This window comes from Esox lucius, chromosome 18 (genome assembly GCF_011004845.1).
Source record: "Esox lucius isolate fEsoLuc1 chromosome 18, fEsoLuc1.pri, whole genome shotgun sequence".
Taxonomy (NCBI): Eukaryota; Metazoa; Chordata; class Actinopteri; order Esociformes; family Esocidae; genus Esox; species Esox lucius.
Window position 1 is genome coordinate 14,769,389 of NC_047586.1, and position 20,376 is coordinate 14,789,764.

A 20,376-nucleotide genomic window follows, 5' to 3' on the forward strand; every position below is an offset into this window, starting at 1 on the left:
AGCTCGTTAGAACTTTCGTTAAATCAACAAGTGCTTGGTGTAACGGTCCATACATGGGTGTTCAAGAAAAGTAACATTGCAGCTGTGTTTTATGTAATTTTCTGGTGCCTGATGAACTATGCCTTGTTGTCGCTGTACCCCTCTGTCAGATCCCTGCTTGCCTCCAGGAGTATGAGGACATGATCCACAGTGCTGGCGGCTGGATAGATGATGCTCAGTCCTGGTTAGAAGCTCCCCGCGCCTACAACACAGCGCGGAGCCTCCAGAACCAGGCTAACACACTGCAGGTCACTCACATATACACACACACACGCACACAAACATATTCATTGTTTCTTCAAGACCTGTGTTCATCCATTGCTAACACTGCTGCTAGTTCTGAATGTGTCTGCTCATAAATATATATATATATGAACACACACACACTGTGTATAAATGTGTGTATATACACTCACCTGAAGGATTATTAGGAACACCTGTTCAATATCTCATTAATGCAATAATCTAATCAACCAATCACATGGCAGTTGCTTCAATGGATTTAGGGGTGTGGTCCTGGTCAAGACAATCTCCTGAACTCCAAACTGAATGTCAGAATGGGGAAGAAAGGTGATTTAAGCAATTTTGAGCTTGGCATGGTTGTTGGTGCCTGACGGGCCGGTCTGAGTATTTCACAATCTGCTCAGTTACTGGGATTTTCAAGAAGAATGGGCTGACTGATTCAAGCTGATAGAAGAGCAACTTTGACTGAAATAACCACTCGTTACAACCGAGGTATGCAGCAAAGCATTTGTGAAGCCACAACACGCACAACCTTGAGGCGGATGGGCTACAACAGCAGAAGACCCTACCGGGACCACTCATTTCCACTACAAATAGGAAAAAGAGGCTACAATTTGCACAAGCTCAAAATTGGACAGTTGAAGACTGGAAGAATGTTGCCTGGTCTGATGAGTCTCGATTTCTGTTGAGACATTCAGATGGTAGAGTCAGAATTTGGCGTAAACAGAATGAGAACATGGATCCATCATGCCTTGTTACCACTGTGCAGACTGGTGGTGGTGGTGTAATGGTGTGGGGGATGTTTTCTTGGCACACTTTAGGCCTGATGCCAATTGGGCTTCGTTTAAATGCCACGGCCTACCTGAGCATTGTTTCTGACCATGTCCATCCCTTTATGACCACCATGTACCCATCCTCTGATGGCTACTTCCAGCAGGATAGTGCACCATGTCACAAAGCTCAAATCATTTCAAATTGGTTTCTTGAACATGACAATGAGTTCACTGTACTGAAATGGCCCCCACAGTCACCAGATCTCAACCCAATAGAGCATCTTTGGGTGTGGTGGAACGGGAGCTTCGTGCCCTGGATGTGCATCCCACAAATCTCCATCAACTGCAAGATGCTATCCTATCAATATGGGCCAACGTTTCTAAAGAATGCTTTCAGCACTTTGTTGAATCAATGCCACGTAGAATTAAGGCAGTTCTGAAGGCGAAAGGGGGTTAAACACAGTATTAGTATGGTGTTCCTAATAATCCTTTAGGTGAGTGTATGTATATTTATGTTTCTGTGTATGTACCGGCATTTATAAATACCTGTGTCCATGGTCTGTCTATGTCAGATGGTGTTGGATGACTCAGAGCGTATCCGGGCCACTCTGATGGGCTTTGGGCCTGTGCTGGAGCAGATCTCTGCGGTGTGTCACATCAGCGCCATGGAGGACAGGCTAGTCCAGACTGAATGTCAAGTCACCGACATGCAGCAGAAGATCATGGGGCCATTAGACAAGCTAATGCACATCACTCTGGTGAGAACGTCTATCACTGTGGTTCTAAACTGGGGTAGGGGCAACTAAACTGGGGTCCAGTTTCTATGAGGCGCAGGTCTTGGTTCATCCTTCTCTCACCATAAACAAGCATAATCTTTAGTGGAGGAAATGTTAGATATTCACAAGAATCTTGTGAGCGTGTACGTGTCGTGCAGATGGTTTAGAATAACATGTAACAGCACAGAGCTATGCAGGGTAAAGCAGTATTTGGTATGATTTACTTTACCAGTTATGAGATAGCTTGAGCACACATCGTTCTTGGTCGTTTCAGGAAGTGGATGCCATTGAAGCGGAGGTAAAGACGATGGAGAAAAACGTGACCAAGATCAGAGCTATTTTATCCTCTACTGATGCGCTGAACGTCTCATTTGAAGAACACCTCCACAACAGGCAGGTGGGAAAATGGTTTGCGTCTGTCTGTTTGTGCATGTCATATTATTTAGGTCTGCGCTTAGATGTGTGTGTGTGTGTGTGTGTGTGTGTGTGCTTAATGTGTTTATCGATCATTTTTCATCCTCTCTTTCTGTCTAGGTAATCCTGGCCAACATCCAGTCTATGAGGAGGACCGTGGGGGAGATAGAGGTGTGTAAGGCTGAACTCGAGCTACCACATGGGGCAGAAGAGACCCTTACTGCCTTTTCCAGAGCCATGCAACTCCTAGATAGCCTCCAGGAGCTGGAGCAACTCACACAGGAGCAAAGCAAAGCACTGGAGGTAGTTACTACAATGTTTTTCTTTGTTTCAACAATGACTCTAGCATGTGCCCCTTTTGTATGTGAATAATGTCCACAAATCCAGGCTACTCTTTATTCAAGAGGTGTTCAGTGGAGCTGGTTGTATGAATAGAAACTTGGTTCCAAGCATTTTTAGTTGTGCCAGGGAAAAATGACATCCTGTGAGACTGTGGAACTGCCAGCTGGCCAAACTGTCTGCAATGATGTCTTTCTGGTTGTTAAATGTCGTAATAGTGGTTGTTTAAAAGTATTTTGTGTGTCTTGTGGTCATAAAGTCTTACCTACCTGGTTGAAACAGAAACCAGTTTCTTATAATCTGTATAGGATCCGAAGGGTTTCCTTAGTTGGGGGGACAAGGAATGTATTTGTATTTACGATATAACTGTCACCATTTCTTTGGGCTTGGCATTCTAGGTTTAGGTAGATCTAACATCTGGTTATACACTTATCTCATTTACCAGATTACAACAATGTGCCAGATGTTGCCCATTGGGAGAGGGGATGATTTGTACAGTTTATAATATGGGTGTTTATATTAAAATGATAAAGACAGGAGGGTACGTGGCTCCTTACAATTGTCCAGGTTAGAAGTTGCAGATTTAGACACTGATAAGCACTTACATAGGAACAAAGGGAATTGACAGTAACATCCTAGACAAGGTGTCGGAGCTCAAGCTACAGTACACGCTTCAAAGTGCTGTATGAATTTGACGTTGTGAACCTGTCAGATATAAAGCAGAAGTGCTAATAAATGCTTCTTTTCTTTTTAAGATTTATGTACTGAATGGTGTGCACTGAAAGTTCAAATGTTTTCCGTCACATGTTTAGCTCTATCAAAAGTTTAGTTTACGAGAAATATTTTTACCGGACCGTGTAAGCAGAGTGAATGCCTAGAAGAGTGAATGTCTCTTACTGAGTCCGTCCGTCCCTGACCGACTGACTACCCCTTGTTAAATAGTGTAGTGGTTCGACTCTTACAGCAGTCAACACACATGATGCCTGAGGTTCAGGACAAACAAAAACATTGCTAGATATTACTGTATGTGTAGCTACGTAATAGGAAGCCTAAAATAAAACCGTTCTGGTGGATATAAGGATTTGTTCAGGAAAGACAAAAACTTTGCTGGCTACAACTTTCTGTAGCTACGAGAAGCCTAAAATGAAACTGTTTACTGTAGTGATGGCCAAACGAGGCTTCAATAGCGTTATTTTAGCTGCAGGATATTATGCAGGCAGCACTCAGATATACATTATCACAATAAGCATGACAAAAGCCATACAGTTAAAAGATGCTATTTGTGGTGGAGGTGAACTTAAAAAGAAACGTTACTAAGTTTAACACAATGCGTAATGGCGTCTATAGCGACATATTACTGGCTAATAAGCTTTTAAAACGGCTAGTGGCAAAAGTCAAAGTTCATAGATACTTTTTGTGGTGGAGGTAAACTTCATAAGAAACGTTACTCAGTTTAACACGATGGTTAATGGCGTCTAACAAAATATACAAACTTGATGTGATGTTAATGCATGACAACATTATATAATGTCAATATGCTATACTGACACCAGGCAAATGATCAGCTCTGTGGTGTTGTGGTTAGAGACAGGGCTTTTCACGTAGAATCCTGAGAGGGCAGCCATGATCAACACTTTCTATTGCCGGCCGGCTGAACTAGGCTTGCCTGATTTATTGTTTCAAAATACCAAATGTGTCTACTATGGTCAATGTTTATCACGCATGTTCATATTTTGGTCAGCCTAATTCAATCTGGTTTCATCCAAATATTGCAGGAGTTGGTTAAAAAACACATTTTGAATGTCTTGGCCCTTGAATTTCTGCCGTCTCCTCCTCTGTCAACCCAGGGCAAGATGGGAGAAGAGCGGCAGACTGAGGAAACGGTGCCGTCAGCTGCTGTGTGTGTGACGGCAAAGCCCAGTGGCCTTACTGTGAGCAGCCATCTCTGGGATCCACACCCACTGGGAACTACCAGCGGTCAGGTACTCAGTCCACTCAACAAGGGAAAACACATGATTCATGTCCAAATGGCTGTCCTACTGCCCCGTGTAGGGAGTTGAGCTGAGTTATTTTAGTTAACATGTGTGTGCTCCAAACACAGTAGTTTTCATTGTAGAATTTTTACATTCCTATTTGAGTTCCCTGACTAACTTGAATTTCTACGTTTATAGTTGACTTAACCCAACTAACTTGAAAGGATTTGGTCCTTGGGTGCGGAGTTGGAAAAAAAGAGCAGAGTTGACAGCCTCTGTTATAACGCAGGATTAACCCTTTAACCCCTTCCTAACCCTGTTAAGAAGATAGACCCTTTGGAAGCATGCCTTTCTGAGGAAGAGGAGGAATATGATGACGAAGATGCTCACTCATCATCTTCTGACACGCTTACATGCAGTTTTTCCGAGGTAAAGATTAATTAAACCAAACAAAAAACAAATATATATGTCAGATCTATGTCATGTCTTTTGAGCCAGTTAACTACAGAATGAAAATAATTCTCTATCGACTGAACTTGTACCCTGTTATGTGTATTATAATTATATTTTTTGTTGCTAAATCAAGTCAGATAAATTAAAGTGGAGATTACAACATAAAATGCAATTGAAATGTGCATTTAGATAACTTTAGTTAGCCTAGTGGTTAGGGAGTCTGACCAACAACCTATACTGTAGAGATTTCTAGACCCTTTTCCAGAGCCAAGGCGATAAGCCATTTGTTCTGTTGCTGAGCACCGTTAACACAGACTGCGTCCAGGTTGACGTAAATGAGAACGTGTTCTCAGTAAATTTACTTGGCAAAATCTGGTTTAAAGAAGTAATACTGTTGTGCAGCACTTTAACAACAAGATGATCAAATATTCTGTCCACTTTAGACAGCACGTCTAGTATGTTATGTCAAGAGCTACCAAAATGTTCCTCTTCTCTTCAGAATGCTGTTCTGTCTGGGCATGCAGCTGCATTTTCTCCTTCTTGTTCTGGTTTAAATGCATGATAATTTAATTTAATTAGTGTCGTTGCAGTATTGAATGAAGTTTTTAACAGTTTTTAACATTTTCACTATTTGGGTTCACAACCTTACTGATTATATATATATATACTGTATATGTCTTTAATCTCACAACCCGCTGTACTGAAAATCCCTTGGTCATTGTCAGAAGCACCTGCTTTCAAGATCTCTGTCCTCCACACACTCAAAAGACGTGCGTGTGTGTCTGCGTGTGTGTGTGTGTCTGCGTGTGTGTGTGTCTGCGTGTGTGTGTGTCTGCGTGTGTGTGTGTCTGCGTGTGTGTGTGTCTGCGTGTGTGTGTGTCTGTCTGTCTGTGTGTGTCTGTCTGTCTGTGTGTGTCTGTCTGCGTGTGTGTGTGTCTGCGTGTGTGTGTGTGTGTCTGTGTCTGTCTGTGTGTGTGTCTGTCTGTGTGTGTCTGTGTCTGATAGGACCCAGACGAGACTCTTATGGACCAGAAACCTGCAGAAGCAGTGGCTCCAACTCCCCAGATATTGACCACTATGTCTCAAGATCACACCAATGCTGTCTCTAAGGTAAGCAACATTCTTTATTAAAAAGTTTTTCTTTTGAAAACAGGGTTTGTGTGTGTCTTTTTTATGAGTAATATTAAACTATAGGTTTGTTTGTAAATATAACCCTGTTTCCAAAAAAGTTGGGATGCTGTGTAAAATGAAACCAGAATGCAATGATGCGCAAATAATTTAAACCCTGTTTTCAAAAGAAAATAGTTCAAAGACTACATTTCAATTTTGAAACTTACAAATGTTATTGTTTCTTGAAAAAATATATGCCCACTTTGAATTTGATGCCAGCAAGACTGGAAAAGTTGTGTAATGCTGAAAAAATTTAACCTGGTGGATCATCTCACAACTGATTAGGTTTATTTGCAACAGGTCAGTAGGATGATTGGGTATAAAAAGATCGTGGATGAGTCTTTCTATGAAAGTCTGACGGGCAAATTTAAAAATAAAGTTACTCAATGTAAAATTGCAAAGTTTTGTGGTACATAATATCATTGAATTGCTTCTATGCATTAATTGTGCTAGATAAATAAATGTGCTTCCTTGCTAAAGTCCAGGGGATAAACGTGCGTCCCTGCAGTCCAGACCTGTCACCCATTGAAAACATTTGGCATGTTATGAAAGAAAAAATATGACAAGGGAGACCCCGAACTGTTGAGCAGCTGAAATCCTATATCAAGCAAGAACGGGAAAACATTTCACTTTCAAAACTACAACAGTTGGTCTCCTCAGTTCCCAATATACATAGTATTGTTAAAAGAAGAGGTGATGCAACACAGTGGTAAACAGGCCCCTGTCCCAACTTTTTTGAAATGTGTTGCTGGCATCAAATTCAAAATTGGCATGAATTGTTCCAAAAATAGCAAATCTATTAAATATAGGGATAAATTATTTGCACATCAGTGCATTTTATGCAGTGTCCCGACTTTTTTGCAATCAGGCTTGTAGGTCACTGACAGTCATATATTGTTTCATACATTTATAATTTTCATAATTTGTAATTGGTTAATGATCTACGGGTTGTTAACAAATTGCACATGATTTTTGGATGGACATTGTAAAAACAGCTGTAACAATGATTTACAAGTCTTCAGTCTTGCTATTCATGTCTAACTATTGTCCTACTTGTTTGTTGAGTAAAGACATGCAAGTATTTGTTTATGTGATTTCATAGCAGTCCATTCTGGGTAGGGTTTGATTCTATTCATATTTGTTCAGACGTCACACCAGCAGACACCCTTTCAATACTGTCTCAGTCAATGTCCAAGACCTCTGTATCAGAAAATAAGCCAACTGAATCAGTCCCTAAGTTCATTACCGCGCAGATTGTGTCAGTAATCAAGAAGACTAAATTAGTAACCAAGGCAACAGGCTCATTTTCTGAAATCAGTTCAGTGACCGTAGAGACTGGACCAGCATCTATAAAATGTGGTTTGGTAACCAAGGAGACTGGTTAGGTATCTGTTAAATTTTCAAAAGTAACCAAAAACTTACGATCAATTCCTCAGACTAATCCAGTAGACATGGCAACTGGGTCCGTAATGAAACCTAATGGGTCAGTTACCTTGGAAATTGATAGTGGTCAGTTGCAAGATTCCACTATCAACTGCCAAAACGATCTGGTAAGTGTCCCACACTGTAGACACACATACACACACACACACACACACACACCTACCTGCACACATACCTTTTTTTTTTTTTTATAGTGCAGGATATGGCACCTCCTTCACACTTGGCTGTCAGACAAACTCAACACTTTGAGGGATTTTCCGGAGGGACGTCTGCATGCGGTGAGTTCACACTGTCACACCTACCAGCTCAAGACAGCCAACAGACATTTGTTCAAAATGGAGCTGATGAAAACAGGATTAGAGGAGGGGACGGTCAAGCGATTACAGTGTGCTGACGGGGGGGATTCATTTCGTAGGCTGCAGCGTCAAGGGGAGAGCGAGCTGGCTGTGGCTTCGGTTGCCTGAGAGAGATGCAGATGTGTACTTTAAGTCTCCAGCATCTCAGAGACAGAGCAAGTGCCCTCTCCTCTGCCAGCTCCGAGAATGACGGCCGTCCCGTGTTGGATACGGAGCTCCACAAAGCTCTGTGCGGGGTGGAACATTGTCTGGAGACACTCATGGATCTGTTGCTTGGTCCCACCGTGTCTATGAGCACCATGGAGGACTGTCTAACACTGCTACTGATGGAGGTACAGCGCACGCAAACACATTTCCTGATCACTGGATATATGACAGAAACGTCCCAACGTCTACATCTTATAAAAGAGCAGAGATAGGTGATTTAGCTTCACCCACTTCACAGTGTGATTAGTACACCCCTACATTTGAAACAATTTGATAATAAAAGCGGATACACATCGATTATATAGTCTTTGGGACAGGGAAGATCTCCCTTGTTGGTGAAAAATGTCCTCTTGTGAAGAGTTTCAGATGTCTGTCCAACCGGCATTACTCAGGATATGGGTATTGCTGTTTCATGCCACAAAAATGTCAAGATTATATTATCTTAATCAGGGAATGCTTGGTGATTTATGAGTGTCTATCTCTTGGCTAAACGTCCTGTCAGGCCATTTATTTGAGTCAGAGCTCCCTTGAGATTTGTACTCTGTTAAACCAGACAGTTGTTGTCAACACCTTCAAGACATCCTAGTTATCCTCCACCATTTCCAACACTCCCAATGGATTTCAAATACAACATTGTGCAGGTTCAGTCTTTTTACTGAAATCTGGTTCAGACTTTTTACTCCAAAAATATAGATGTAACCAAATTGAGCTAAACTACAACAAAACTGTTATTATTTCACACTTATTTTGTTCTTTTCCTGTGACAAATGGTCAAATTGTCGTTATGTGCCCTGCAGTGCCTCTCAGCAGAGCTGCCAACCCTGGTTGAGGAGCTGAACAACATGAGCTCAGTGGTTAATATAAACCAGCTGGCTGAATCACCAGTGACCACAGCCAAGTGTATAACCTGTCGTCAGGCTTGTCTCCAAACAGCCCAGTCAGCCCTCACTTCCTCACTGAACCGGCTAGAAACACAACTGGGTCACAATCAGGTCAGAAGCTCCACAAACAAAATCCTCAGAACTTCACAATCAAATCAAAACTAACCCACGACTTCGAAACATCAACATAACTACCTCACAGTCACTTTACAACAACCTCACAAGGACGCTACAAAACAAGTTATCAAGGTTTCAATTCAGTCTTCAACACTGGACAAATGAAGGGTGAAGTGAAATTAGATAAGGATTCAGGTTTGGTCTCTGGCCGATGGGTTCTGGAGCATTCTAAAGTTTCTGTGCATTTGTGCGAATCATGCTCAGCGAATGTGTATTCTCTTGCGCTTTCTGGCAAATGGTGCATGTATGATAAAGTTAGATGAAAGCAGAATCCATGTTAAGAAGATCACATAATGGTCACAGTATTCAATAAAAACCGAACTTTAAACTCCAGATGACATGCTAAAACTGCAGACAGATAATTGAGCGCAGTCGGTGACAGTATTTGGGACAGCAGGCAAAAACATGACCCAAGCTGAGACACACCACTGCCAAAGCTCACTGGTCAAACCCTTCCTCTATTCCATTCCACTACAACGGGAGCCTACTCACAGTGCCACTAGTGGATGGTAATGAAGTTAGATGCATTTACAGAGGGTTTCGGACGTCCTGGGGACATTGACAAATGTCTAATACTATTAATGGGTTCTGTCACTCCTACAAGCACCCTACAATCAACCTACAATCAACCTACAATCATTTTACAGCCATCACAAAGCCCACACTACCATCAGATCATTACAGAACATTCAAATGTAACTCTATTGCCTAACAACCCATGTTGCTTTGTTTTTGATAATGTGCATTTGTCTTTCATTCGTTATTGCTGTTGTCACGTTTGTCTTTACACACTGTGTGCTAGAAGCAGGCGGAGCCACGGGACAGCAACGTGTGTGTGTATGATGACATGCCACCTGGACAGAGTGGTCCAATCACACACATCAAAGATGTCCCCGTGCCGGAGGTACGACTTTTCATTTGTTTATCACAGGGCTGGTAAATGTGTTTTTGTGTGTCTAAAGTTTGTCGTTTTTTTTCCTCACTTCTATTACCCGACATGTTTACTGGAGTCACCGTGTTTTTCTGCAGTGTGTTGAGGCCGTGGAGTTGCGGCGGGTCTCCCAGGCCCTGCTGCAGGGGTTCGCCAGTCTGGTGGAGATGGCCAGAGAGCGCCTGGCACACAGCCAGGACCGCCCCGCACACAGCCAGGACCGCCCCGCACACAGCCAGGACCGCCCCGCACACAGCCGCACGCAGCTGCATACTCTGATCAGCAGCTACAAAGTAAATCCTGGTTTTGGAAGAAAAGAGATTGTCATGTCATTTTGTTCTCGTCAGCTTGAATTAAAAGCTTATGGAATGCTCCGAAAGCAATGTAAATACATGTGTGGGATCCTCTCAGTGTAACTCACTGTCAGTCTATGTCTGTCTGTGTATGTTTGTCTTGTGTTGCTGTGTGTCTGTCTTTCCATCTCCATATCTGTCTGTGTGTGGCTGTTGGCTGGACAGAAGTTGTTCCAGGTCATAGGGTCCCAGCTGGCTTTGGTGCAGCTGCTGTTCAGGTGTTGGCCACATGGGGCGCTGGTTAGTCACGAGGATGAAGTGGTCCGGCTGGAGCAACAGGTCACCGCTCTGCAGCAACAGGCTCTGAAACAGGGAGCCGACATGCACAGAATGCTGCAGGTACGCACGCACACACACACACACACACACACACAACACGTTAACACACACCACACAAACGCTCTCTCTCCATTTGTCTGTGTGTGTGTGTGTGGGCGTGCGTGCGTGTGTGTGCGTGCATGCATGCGTTCAGGACTGGACACAGTGGGATGAGGAGTGTAACCGGCTGAACAAGTTGGTGGATGACATGGAAGCCCTCATCCCTTGTGAGGGTCCCATTGAGGAAGAAGAGGATGAAGAGGGGCTGCTACAGAAAAGACTGGACGCCTGTCAGGTAACCACACCTTTTCCCCCTACATTTTTCTCTGCTACTTTTCCTTCTTCACCTCTCTTGTACTGTTTCTCTCTGCTCCTTCTGGGATGACTTGGTTTATAAATCTTCCAGGGGAAACCGAAGAAAAACATCAGGGCTTGGTTCATAGAACCGGGTTACATATAAATAATAAATAGAGTGGTTAGTTTTCTCTCCCTACTAATACATTTGTAACCTTTTGTTCTTTATGTTCACTACAGTCTAGTTAACACTATGCATCAGGTCATCTTTTATTCTTCATGTTCACTACAGTCTAGATAACACTATGCATCAGGTCATCTTTTATTCTTTATGTTCACTACAGTCTAATTAACACTATGCATCAGATTATCCTTTAATCTTTATGTCCCATATCATTTGGATCATCTGGATAATATAATTAGAAGTCATACAGGTTTTCTGAGCGATTCCATCCTAGGAGATAGATGGAACAAGGATGAAATCCCCTGCGGTTCATATTCCAGTTGCCAACAGCAATGTAGGACACTATACAAGACCATTCCCAAATGTCCTATTACCTGTTTAGTGCACTACTTTGGACACAATCTTATAGAGACAGAGAATGGAAAAGTGAATGAGTGAGTGAATGAGGGAGTGAGTGAATGAGTGAGTGATTGAGTGAATGAGTGAGAGAGAGAGTGATGGTGGAGGAGAGAGGGAGAGTTATTGGATGTGGCATCGTTTCATTCCAAAATGAAATTACTTGGTGGACACAGGATGTCTATTATTTGAGATTAGAACCTGGTGTTCCATTTCAAATTCCCTCCCCCAAACTAGGCTGGTGCCCCCCCCCTCCTCTTTTTACAATTACGGAAGCCTATTTCTCATCTCTCAGACAGACCAAGGAACTGGATAGGAATGTGCGTGTGTTTTGTGTGTGTGGTAGAGAAAACATGCATCTTTTTTTATTACATCTCCTTAATAGATTTATTCAGGGCTGCAGGCTAACAGTTTCCACTGGTGCCACTGAGTCTTTCAGATGTTGGAACCAACACATGACTCGGTTTCACCCCCATAGAAACGTATTTGGCATATTAGTTTATTCTTATAGGAGATTAATTCAGTGATTAAATTAGGTTATGTGTTGACACTGCTTTCCTTTACTACTTATCTACTAGCATTAGGAAGTGCAGTACAGGTCTCTGTGTTAATAATCCAATCATGCCTAGACCTTTAGATTCCCTGTAGAGAACACTAGATCATTATTGGGTTGATTTAGCGATGATAGTCATGCATTTTAGTAAATGCATTCTGCGTTGGCATGCTAGATTTTTAAGTTAGCAATAAGGACTGTTGATGGAAAGTTTGATTCTTATCAGTGATTCTGATCTTTGAGTCATGATGCGTTGTGCCTTACAAGTGTTTATTCTCATGGATGTTTTCCTTCTCTTTCCTACCTCCTTTCCTTCCTTCTGCTGTAGTCCATCCATATTCCCCTCAGTCCACAGTTCCTTCCCTCTCCGCCCTCTTCCAATCTTGATTCACTAATCTCTCCCCCTCCCGATTCCTCTCCTGCATTAGCTAGTTCTGGCCATGTTAGAGGAGAGCCGGCCTGCCTTGGGCTCAGTCCTGGACCAGGCGAAGGCTCTGCAGGCCAGGGGAATCCGTACTGGGGTCGGCAGCACAGGGAGCGTCCTGGAGCTGCGCTGGAGGGCACTCCTCACCAAGGCGGAGCAGGAAAACCAACGCACCTGTGACATCAGAGACAACTGGACCAGGTGGGTGACGTCAGATGGATGGACACAGACAAACAGAGACAGATGCTCTTATCCAGTGAGACTTAGAGTCACATGCTCTTATCCAGTGAGACTTAGAGTCACATGCTCTTATCCAGTGAGACTTAGAGTCACATGCTCTTATCCGGGAAATGGTTCCCTGATTTGCCATGGATTACTGTACTAGAACATACTTTTAGTCCCCACATGTTAATGTACATACACACATGAAGGTACACACAGCAGCTGCGGTTAACACTTACATGTGGACTGGTCTAAGAACAGTGAACCGTGTTTAAACCCTTTTTAACTTGTAGGTTCCACAAAGAAACTGGGTTGCTCACTGAATGGTTGGGCTGTGCTAACGAACAACTGAAGACATGGTTAAATCTGCCCAACGCTACGCTGCAAGACGAGGAGCTCACACGCACATATCTCATTCAACTACTGGTAAACTAGTTAGAGAAGGAACATTTGAGAAAAAACATAGATGAGGTGTTTTGTAGGTTTGATAATCTGATTTGAACATTCCGTGGCTGGCTATACAGTAATTCCAAAACAAAATGCTTTCAAATGCAACGCAAACTGTAATTGTAAAAAAGGGGAAATGTCAAAAAGGCATTCCATTCAGAAAAAACATATAAGCTTGTTGGAATTTCAAATTTGGTGTGAAATTTCAGATTGTGGAGCTCTTTAATTTGATGTGATTTTTTTTGGCAGGGGTTTTCAGTGGAGCTGGAAATCAGGTCCTCTGAAAAGGCCTCTGCCCTCAGGGCCGGAACGTCACTCCTACAGCTGAAGGAGGCTGAAGCACCGTGCCTGCGCACACAGATGATGCACCTGGAACAAACCTGGAGTGAAGTGACGTCTGCACTTCCCAGAGCCCATGAAAGACTTCACCAGGTGGGAGGATGTTGTTTGTTGTGCTCCTGACTAGTGGCTGAGTAGAAGAGTCTTATGTCGTGTGGTATAACAAGGCTCTAGTGTAGCAGAACCAGACTGAGGTATATTAGAACCAGTCTATAGGGTAACAGAACCAAACTGGAGAGAAGATGGCATACTTTCTATGAAGGGTTAAACCTAGTGTCCTCTGTAACCAGCAGTGATAGAAAAGAAGTAGAAAACAAAGTATGACAGAAAAGAGAGGGAAAGAGGAGTGTGGATGGAGTAAATGGAATAGGTATAAATCCCGTTATCTTTCACACAGTCTCCTTATAACTGCCCTGATGGGATGAGAAGAGGTGAACACTACTTTTTAATTTGGCCCCTTCTATATCACAGGCAGATCCAGGCCTGTTGTGCCAAACTGAACAGCGATTTTAGGTCCAAAATGGCACCCTATTCCATAAACATTTGAACCAGGCCCGCAGGCTCTGGTCAAAAGTAGTGCATTACTTAAAGAAAAGGGTTTCATTTAGGAAGCACCCTGAGAACTCTTTCATGTATGACCGGTGGTGGGTTCATCAGTTTGTTGGCGATATGGAAGAGGAGAGGATGAAAGAAACTTATCATCAAACAACGGGTGGAACTGGCTCCCACAGTGCATGCATCACCGCCCCATTAAAACCCATCACCTATAGTATCCTGTCTTCAGACGGATCCACACACGCGCTCGAGCATTGACCCCTCCACTCTTGCAGCTGTGGACTCGGTGAAGGACAGTTCACATTGCTGCACAAGACAACTCCCCTGCCTTTTGGCTGACTTACGATGACCTCAGATGTTTACTGAGATCAAGGACATAAGCCAGCTACTGAGAAACTCCTTGATAAGAGCTGAGAGCAATAGTTCAGTGATTATTTTCAGTTTATCTTGGCGGTGGTCAAATTCATGGCTTGGAAGCAGTTATGACAGAAACATCATTTATAAGTGTTATATATTTCCACCGGTCTGCCTTCACCAAGTCCAAAATCTATGTTATATGGTTAAAAAATTGTGAAAGAGGAAAGTGATATCAGATCACCAGCACTCAGAATTGGATCAAAAAGCATTACTGAGGCTTTATATTCTTAATTGTTTATTGTCCACTTTTGAATGCTGGTGTTTAAATGTTAAATGGTCCTGCCCTCCTGTGTTCCTCAGCTCCTGTTGGAGGGGTGGCCACCATGTCAAGTGTTGTCAGGCTTGGAGGCTTGGGTGATGGAGACAGAAGCCAGGCTGGAGGAGCAGGGCCGTGAAACTAGCAAGGCCTCCCATGATGCAGATCAGCTCAGACACATTCTCCAGTACTACCAGGTGAACACACACACACAGAAGTGAACTATTACTGATTCATTGCATATAGATATTTGTTGAAACCACTATATGTTTTGCCAATTTATTATACAGGGGTGCCAGAAAGGCAGTATCAGTGGGCATCTCATCCTGGATTTCCTGTGTGATTCCGGACCGCAGGCAGTGTCAGACAGTCCTGCTTGCCTCTCTGAGGAGCGCACACTCCTTGCTGAGCGATTGGGAGCCCTCAGCCTCAGCTGGCTCCTCCTAGATGGGAAGCTAGGCAGTCAGGTGGGCAAACCAAATGGTGTCAGACTCGCTACCAGTCTAACTAAGGCTTTTTACCATCCTAACAAGATGAACACTTGGCAAACTAAGCCACTAGTTCCGGACCATGTGTGTCTGTAACTACTTCTGTCCGGTTGAAATCAAAAAAATTTAACATGTTTGCAGGCCCCATGTCCATGTTCGTTTCTTTAAATCACGTCAAAAAAAAAAAAGAACGAATCTGAAATGTAAAGAAACATTTGACCCCACCCCTGGTGGTCGTCTGATACCTGTGGTTTGCAGATGCGCCGTGCCGAAGAGCTGTTCCGTAGCTGCACGGACCGAGAGAAGCGACTGGGTCGGGTGCTCACCTGGGCCGTGAGGCAGAGAGAGAGGATGAGGGAGTGGCAGGCACCTGTCAGTCAGACGCAGGTGGGAAGGGCCCTGCTTGCGTGGGAGGTACGGAGCATTAACAAGTCACCGTGGATACCATAGCGCCTGTGTGTTTCTGTACAGAGCAGATTACTAAGGCGGACTATTCCCTCCCTGTGAGTTCAGGCCGTGGAGGAGGAACTGAAAGACGTGTGTGTGGAGGTAGAGGAGCTGCGGGTGCTGTGTGAGGGAACAGATCGGGAGACATGGTCTGCAGACTCAGTCAACCAGGTCTTCACAGAATTAAGCCAGCAGGTGAATCACACACACGTTAACACACACCGGTTCACAAGTCAAACCCTGTACACACGCAACCAAGCGCCTTTGTTTTTTTACGGAGACTGTGATATGGCGTTTTGCACATGTATTCAGGTGACACCAATGACACGCTGTCTCAATGTGATGAATAGTCAAAACAATGGAGGACGTTCTTTCTTGATGTGGGTGTCATCGTTATAGTTCTGCTTAATTTGTGCTTCCCAAAATCTATATGGTTTATTACGTGTTGATTTTGATATAACGAGGAAGACCCCGAAAACATGAATTACATTGGAACATATACAGTTAGGTCTGGAAATATTTGGACACTGACACAATTTTCATAATTTTGGCTCTGTACACCACTACAATGGATTTGAAATGAAACAACCAAGATGCTGAGACTTTCAGCTTTAATTCAAGTGGTTGAACAAAAATATTGTATGAAATGTTTAGGAATTGCAACCATTTTCATACACAGTTCCCTTATTTCAGGGGCTTAAATGTAATTGGACAAATTAACACAATCATAAATAGCTTGATGTCTGGAACGCATGGACATCACCAATGCTGGGTTTCCTCTTTTGTGTTGCTTTGCCAGGCCTTTACTGAAGCTGTCTTCATTTTTTGTTTGTTCATGGGTCTTTCAGCCTTAAGTTTTGTCTTCAGCAAGTGAAATGCAAGCTTGATCGGGTTGAGATCAGGTGATTTACTCGGCCGTTGCAGAATATTCCACTTCTTTGCCTTAAAAAACTCCAGGGTTGCTTTCGCAGTATGTTTTGTTCATCTGTAAAATGAAGCGCTATCCAATCAACTTTGCAGAATTTGGCTGAATCTGTACAGACAACATATACCTATACACTTCTGAATTCATCAGTCTGCTTCTGTCTTCTGTCACATCATCAATTAACATTAGTGATCCAGTGCCATTGGAAGCCATGCATGCCCATGCCATCACACTGCCTCCACCGTGGATCATGAGCTGTTCCAAGCCTTTTCCGCATTTTTTCATTTCCATCATTCTGGTACAAGTTGATTGTAGTTCAATCTGTAAAACAGAAGCAGGCTGGCTTTTTTCAAAATAATTTGGTTAAAAGCACTACGTGTTGTCTCACTTCAGAGAGACGTTTCAATTCTAATCTGGACTTTCTATTCAGACTTATATGAAAATATGAATAATTTGGTATTCTGCCCCTGCAGATTGGCAGTCTGAGGCCTGCTCTCCAGCAGGTACTGGACCAGTGGAGCCAGTTTGACAAAGACCTGGGTGAGGTTTCCCTTCACACCTGTAGGCTGCGCTTTAGTCTGAAGCTTAGCAGTGGTTCCCTGGTCTCCTACAACCAGGTCAGCAGGTGTGTGGAACACTTACAGGTGAGTGTAAAGCTGACCAAAGATATATTGTCAGACGCTGTATGATCCACCATATTGTTTTGGTGAGAATAGGAAGTCAGTCTATCCTAAGCGTATTTTAATTCAGATCAATCTGAATTAAAATACGATTTGGGGCACTATCACTCACTACTGTTGTATCACTCACTACTAGACGTATAGTGTATACCCTCTTCTAACATGTGAAGATGCTTTCACCCAAAAATGCTCATACAAAACCTGGATTCTAGGCTGTAGAAGGTTTTGTCATGATGCTCTCTGGTAATGTGGAACAATTGGAACAGAGTTTTAATACTATGGTGTTTCTGTGTCTACAGGGCCTCCAGGCAGAGGCCAGGAATGGGGAGGAGATGTGGGCTTCTCTGGATCTATCTTGTACAGGCCTAAGGGGTCTGGTTAGTCCTGGAGCAGCCCAACTCCTTATTGAGAGACTGGAGATGCAGAGATCATTGTAAGTATCACCGCTAACTTGACATTTTAGTAGGACTTCACAAAGTAACATAATCAAATACAGAAAATACTCAGAAATCAAGTGAAATTGGTGGGGGCTGTCTGAAATTGTATAAATTGTAAAAAAAAAAATTACAAAATATATTACACCAACAAAACATTATAAACCCCATCCAACAATAATCCAAGCAGACTAAAACAAACATTCAAAGTATTTAAATCGATTCTTAGATGTAAAAACACTCTTAACACAGTGCTCCCAAAAACAGCACCATTTATCTATTGTCATATGTGAACAGCTGAGCAAATTACTTTGAAATGATCTATGTGTCTCCTTGGGCAAATGTATTCTTGGAATTGGAGTTCTACTCTGCTTGGCATTTACAAGACAAAAGCAATTTAGCTACTCACAGGAAACACACACACTACACCACTATAATTTAGTTATGTGTGTGTGGCCTGTATGTACCGCTTTCATGTCCAAATGCTCTGTGGTAAAGCTACATTTCAGTTAAAATACGATACCACTAGGGTTTTCAAACGTTGAAATGTATTGAGTTAATCCCATCGAGATAATCCCACGGTTATAGTCTGTCACTTCGGTTTCGCACATTATCGGGTATGTGCTCTTAAACGTGTGAACACCAGATCAGCGTTGACAAGAGGGAGGTTTGTCAACCGGTCAGGATTCAGTGGCAGTCAGCTCGTTTTTGTTGCGTACAACTTGGATGAGAATGAGGTCAAAACAAGACGTCAGTGATCTTCATGAGTTCCGTGTGTGGTGGCCGAGTTTTCTTATTTCGGCGCACAGGGATAGGGGACAGAAAGGGTTAGCAGCAATCGTCTGCATGTCAAAAAAACAATATGTTAAAAGGCAGTCGTTCCCTGTCAGGTGGAAAGCAGTAGTGCAGGAGGTGGACGAGGAGCTGTCAAGGATGAGGAATCTGCTGTCCGGTTGGCAGGAGTACAGCCTCAAGTTCGAACATTGCGCTGTGAACCTGAAACGCCTCCAGGACCAGTGGCAGGGGCTGCTCAGCTCTTTGTCGACGCCACCCCACGCCACAGGTGCCCTGGTTGATGCCATTAAGGTGAGTGTCACGTCACTCAGGATCGGGTACTAATTCAAACTGAAGTTTGAAAAAAAAAATGTGCTTTTCAAACATTGTTCTGGGTGAGAAGTTAATGAGTGGAATTAATGTTCTTGCAGCAGATTCTAAATTGTACCTGTGTGTTGTCCAGCATCAGCAGGTCAGATTAGAAGATGTTCAAAGCTGTCTAAAGGAGGTTCTCGTTGCCTCAAAGCCTCTAACTGGACAGATGGAGCCACTAGTCACATCCTTCATCAAATCCGAGACCAGGCTGTTGTCACACGACCTGGTGCTGCTGAGTCAGGCATTGTCAAAGAAACAAGCACAGCTTCAGGTAAGAAAGGAGAGCCTGGTACAGGTGAAAAAAAATCTATCATATTAAACGAACACATTTGCTTGTATGTTGAAAAATGTAAAGGTTAACATAAACTCTGATGGATTTATTCCACAAAATGTATTTATTAACATTTATTGCAAAGTGACTCAGCGATGTCCAGGATGATTTGTTGAATTTGGAGATGCCTTTCAAAATGTTTGGCACCAATGTTTCTAATGCTTCAGTGTCCTATTAAAGACTTCCAATCAAACTTTCCATTCATACAAAAAAAATAATGAATTCCTGTCTGGAGACTGAGATGGCCCTTGCATAATATAGATTCATTCACAATTTAAAAATGTTAATGAGTGTTTGGTGTCATTGTCCAAGATTTAGACTTCTGAATCTTCACAGTGGTAACCAGGTTTTTGGCTAAACATTTCCTTATACCTTGTAGGGTTTATGATGCCATTAGTGGAATCAAAACACACCCAGAACATTTGCAATAGTTTTCCCAAAAAAGTAGTGTTGGCATCTTTTTTCAAATAATATTTGTTTTTCACTATATTACATTACAACGATTGCTTAAGAGTCAAAATAGATGGTAATCCAGACATGTTGGAGGAACATATGGGTATTCAGGTTTTATTCTTATTTGACATGATACTAATATTTTAATTGATCTTAAATACATATTTGCTTAATAATTTAATAATAATATTTGAATATAAAACTCAATTAGAATATGCATAGTTTAATAAATTGGCAGGAAATTATAATCCATCAAATCAAAATCTAAGGAAACACTCCAAAAAGAAGTCTTGAAGTCTACCACAATCTCATATCTCACAAAATAAATGTCTTGAGGTGAATTGTTTTTCTCATTGTGGTTTGTTTGAAATGTGCTTCCTCCTATCCAGGAGGAGTTGGATCAACGTAACACCATCAGCAGCAGTATGGAGTCCCTGGAGCCACAGCTGGGGGCCTTGTATCACATGCTCAATACCCATGTCTGCAACATGGACAGTGTGAAGGTAAGACAACATGGACACTGGCACGCACGCACG

General features: G+C 42.7%; 1 protein-coding gene across 1 annotated transcript in view; it reads left to right on the forward strand.

Moving 5' to 3' along the window:
* Window positions 1-20,376, forward strand: part of LOC105017653 (nesprin-2) — a 74,381-nt gene that overhangs the window by 21,678 nt on the left and 32,327 nt on the right. The window contains exons 22-48 of the mRNA XM_034287670.1: window positions 150-287; window positions 1,628-1,813; window positions 2,106-2,228; window positions 2,366-2,548; window positions 4,432-4,566; window positions 4,882-4,986; window positions 6,016-6,120; window positions 7,617-7,730; window positions 7,818-7,901; window positions 8,039-8,311; window positions 8,984-9,178; window positions 10,047-10,148; window positions 10,274-10,468; window positions 10,694-10,867; window positions 11,001-11,141; window positions 12,702-12,898; window positions 13,213-13,345; window positions 13,616-13,798; window positions 14,978-15,130; window positions 15,224-15,400; window positions 15,680-15,835; window positions 15,935-16,063; window positions 17,267-17,437; window positions 17,773-17,906; window positions 18,798-18,993; window positions 19,145-19,327; window positions 20,230-20,343. Coding sequence (XP_034143561.1) covers window positions 150-287; window positions 1,628-1,813; window positions 2,106-2,228; window positions 2,366-2,548; window positions 4,432-4,566; window positions 4,882-4,986; window positions 6,016-6,120; window positions 7,617-7,730; window positions 7,818-7,901; window positions 8,039-8,311; window positions 8,984-9,178; window positions 10,047-10,148; window positions 10,274-10,468; window positions 10,694-10,867; window positions 11,001-11,141; window positions 12,702-12,898; window positions 13,213-13,345; window positions 13,616-13,798; window positions 14,978-15,130; window positions 15,224-15,400; window positions 15,680-15,835; window positions 15,935-16,063; window positions 17,267-17,437; window positions 17,773-17,906; window positions 18,798-18,993; window positions 19,145-19,327; window positions 20,230-20,343 — 4,179 coding nt within the window. The remainder of the gene's footprint in view (window positions 1-149; window positions 288-1,627; window positions 1,814-2,105; window positions 2,229-2,365; window positions 2,549-4,431; window positions 4,567-4,881; window positions 4,987-6,015; window positions 6,121-7,616; window positions 7,731-7,817; window positions 7,902-8,038; window positions 8,312-8,983; window positions 9,179-10,046; window positions 10,149-10,273; window positions 10,469-10,693; window positions 10,868-11,000; window positions 11,142-12,701; window positions 12,899-13,212; window positions 13,346-13,615; window positions 13,799-14,977; window positions 15,131-15,223; window positions 15,401-15,679; window positions 15,836-15,934; window positions 16,064-17,266; window positions 17,438-17,772; window positions 17,907-18,797; window positions 18,994-19,144; window positions 19,328-20,229; window positions 20,344-20,376) is intronic.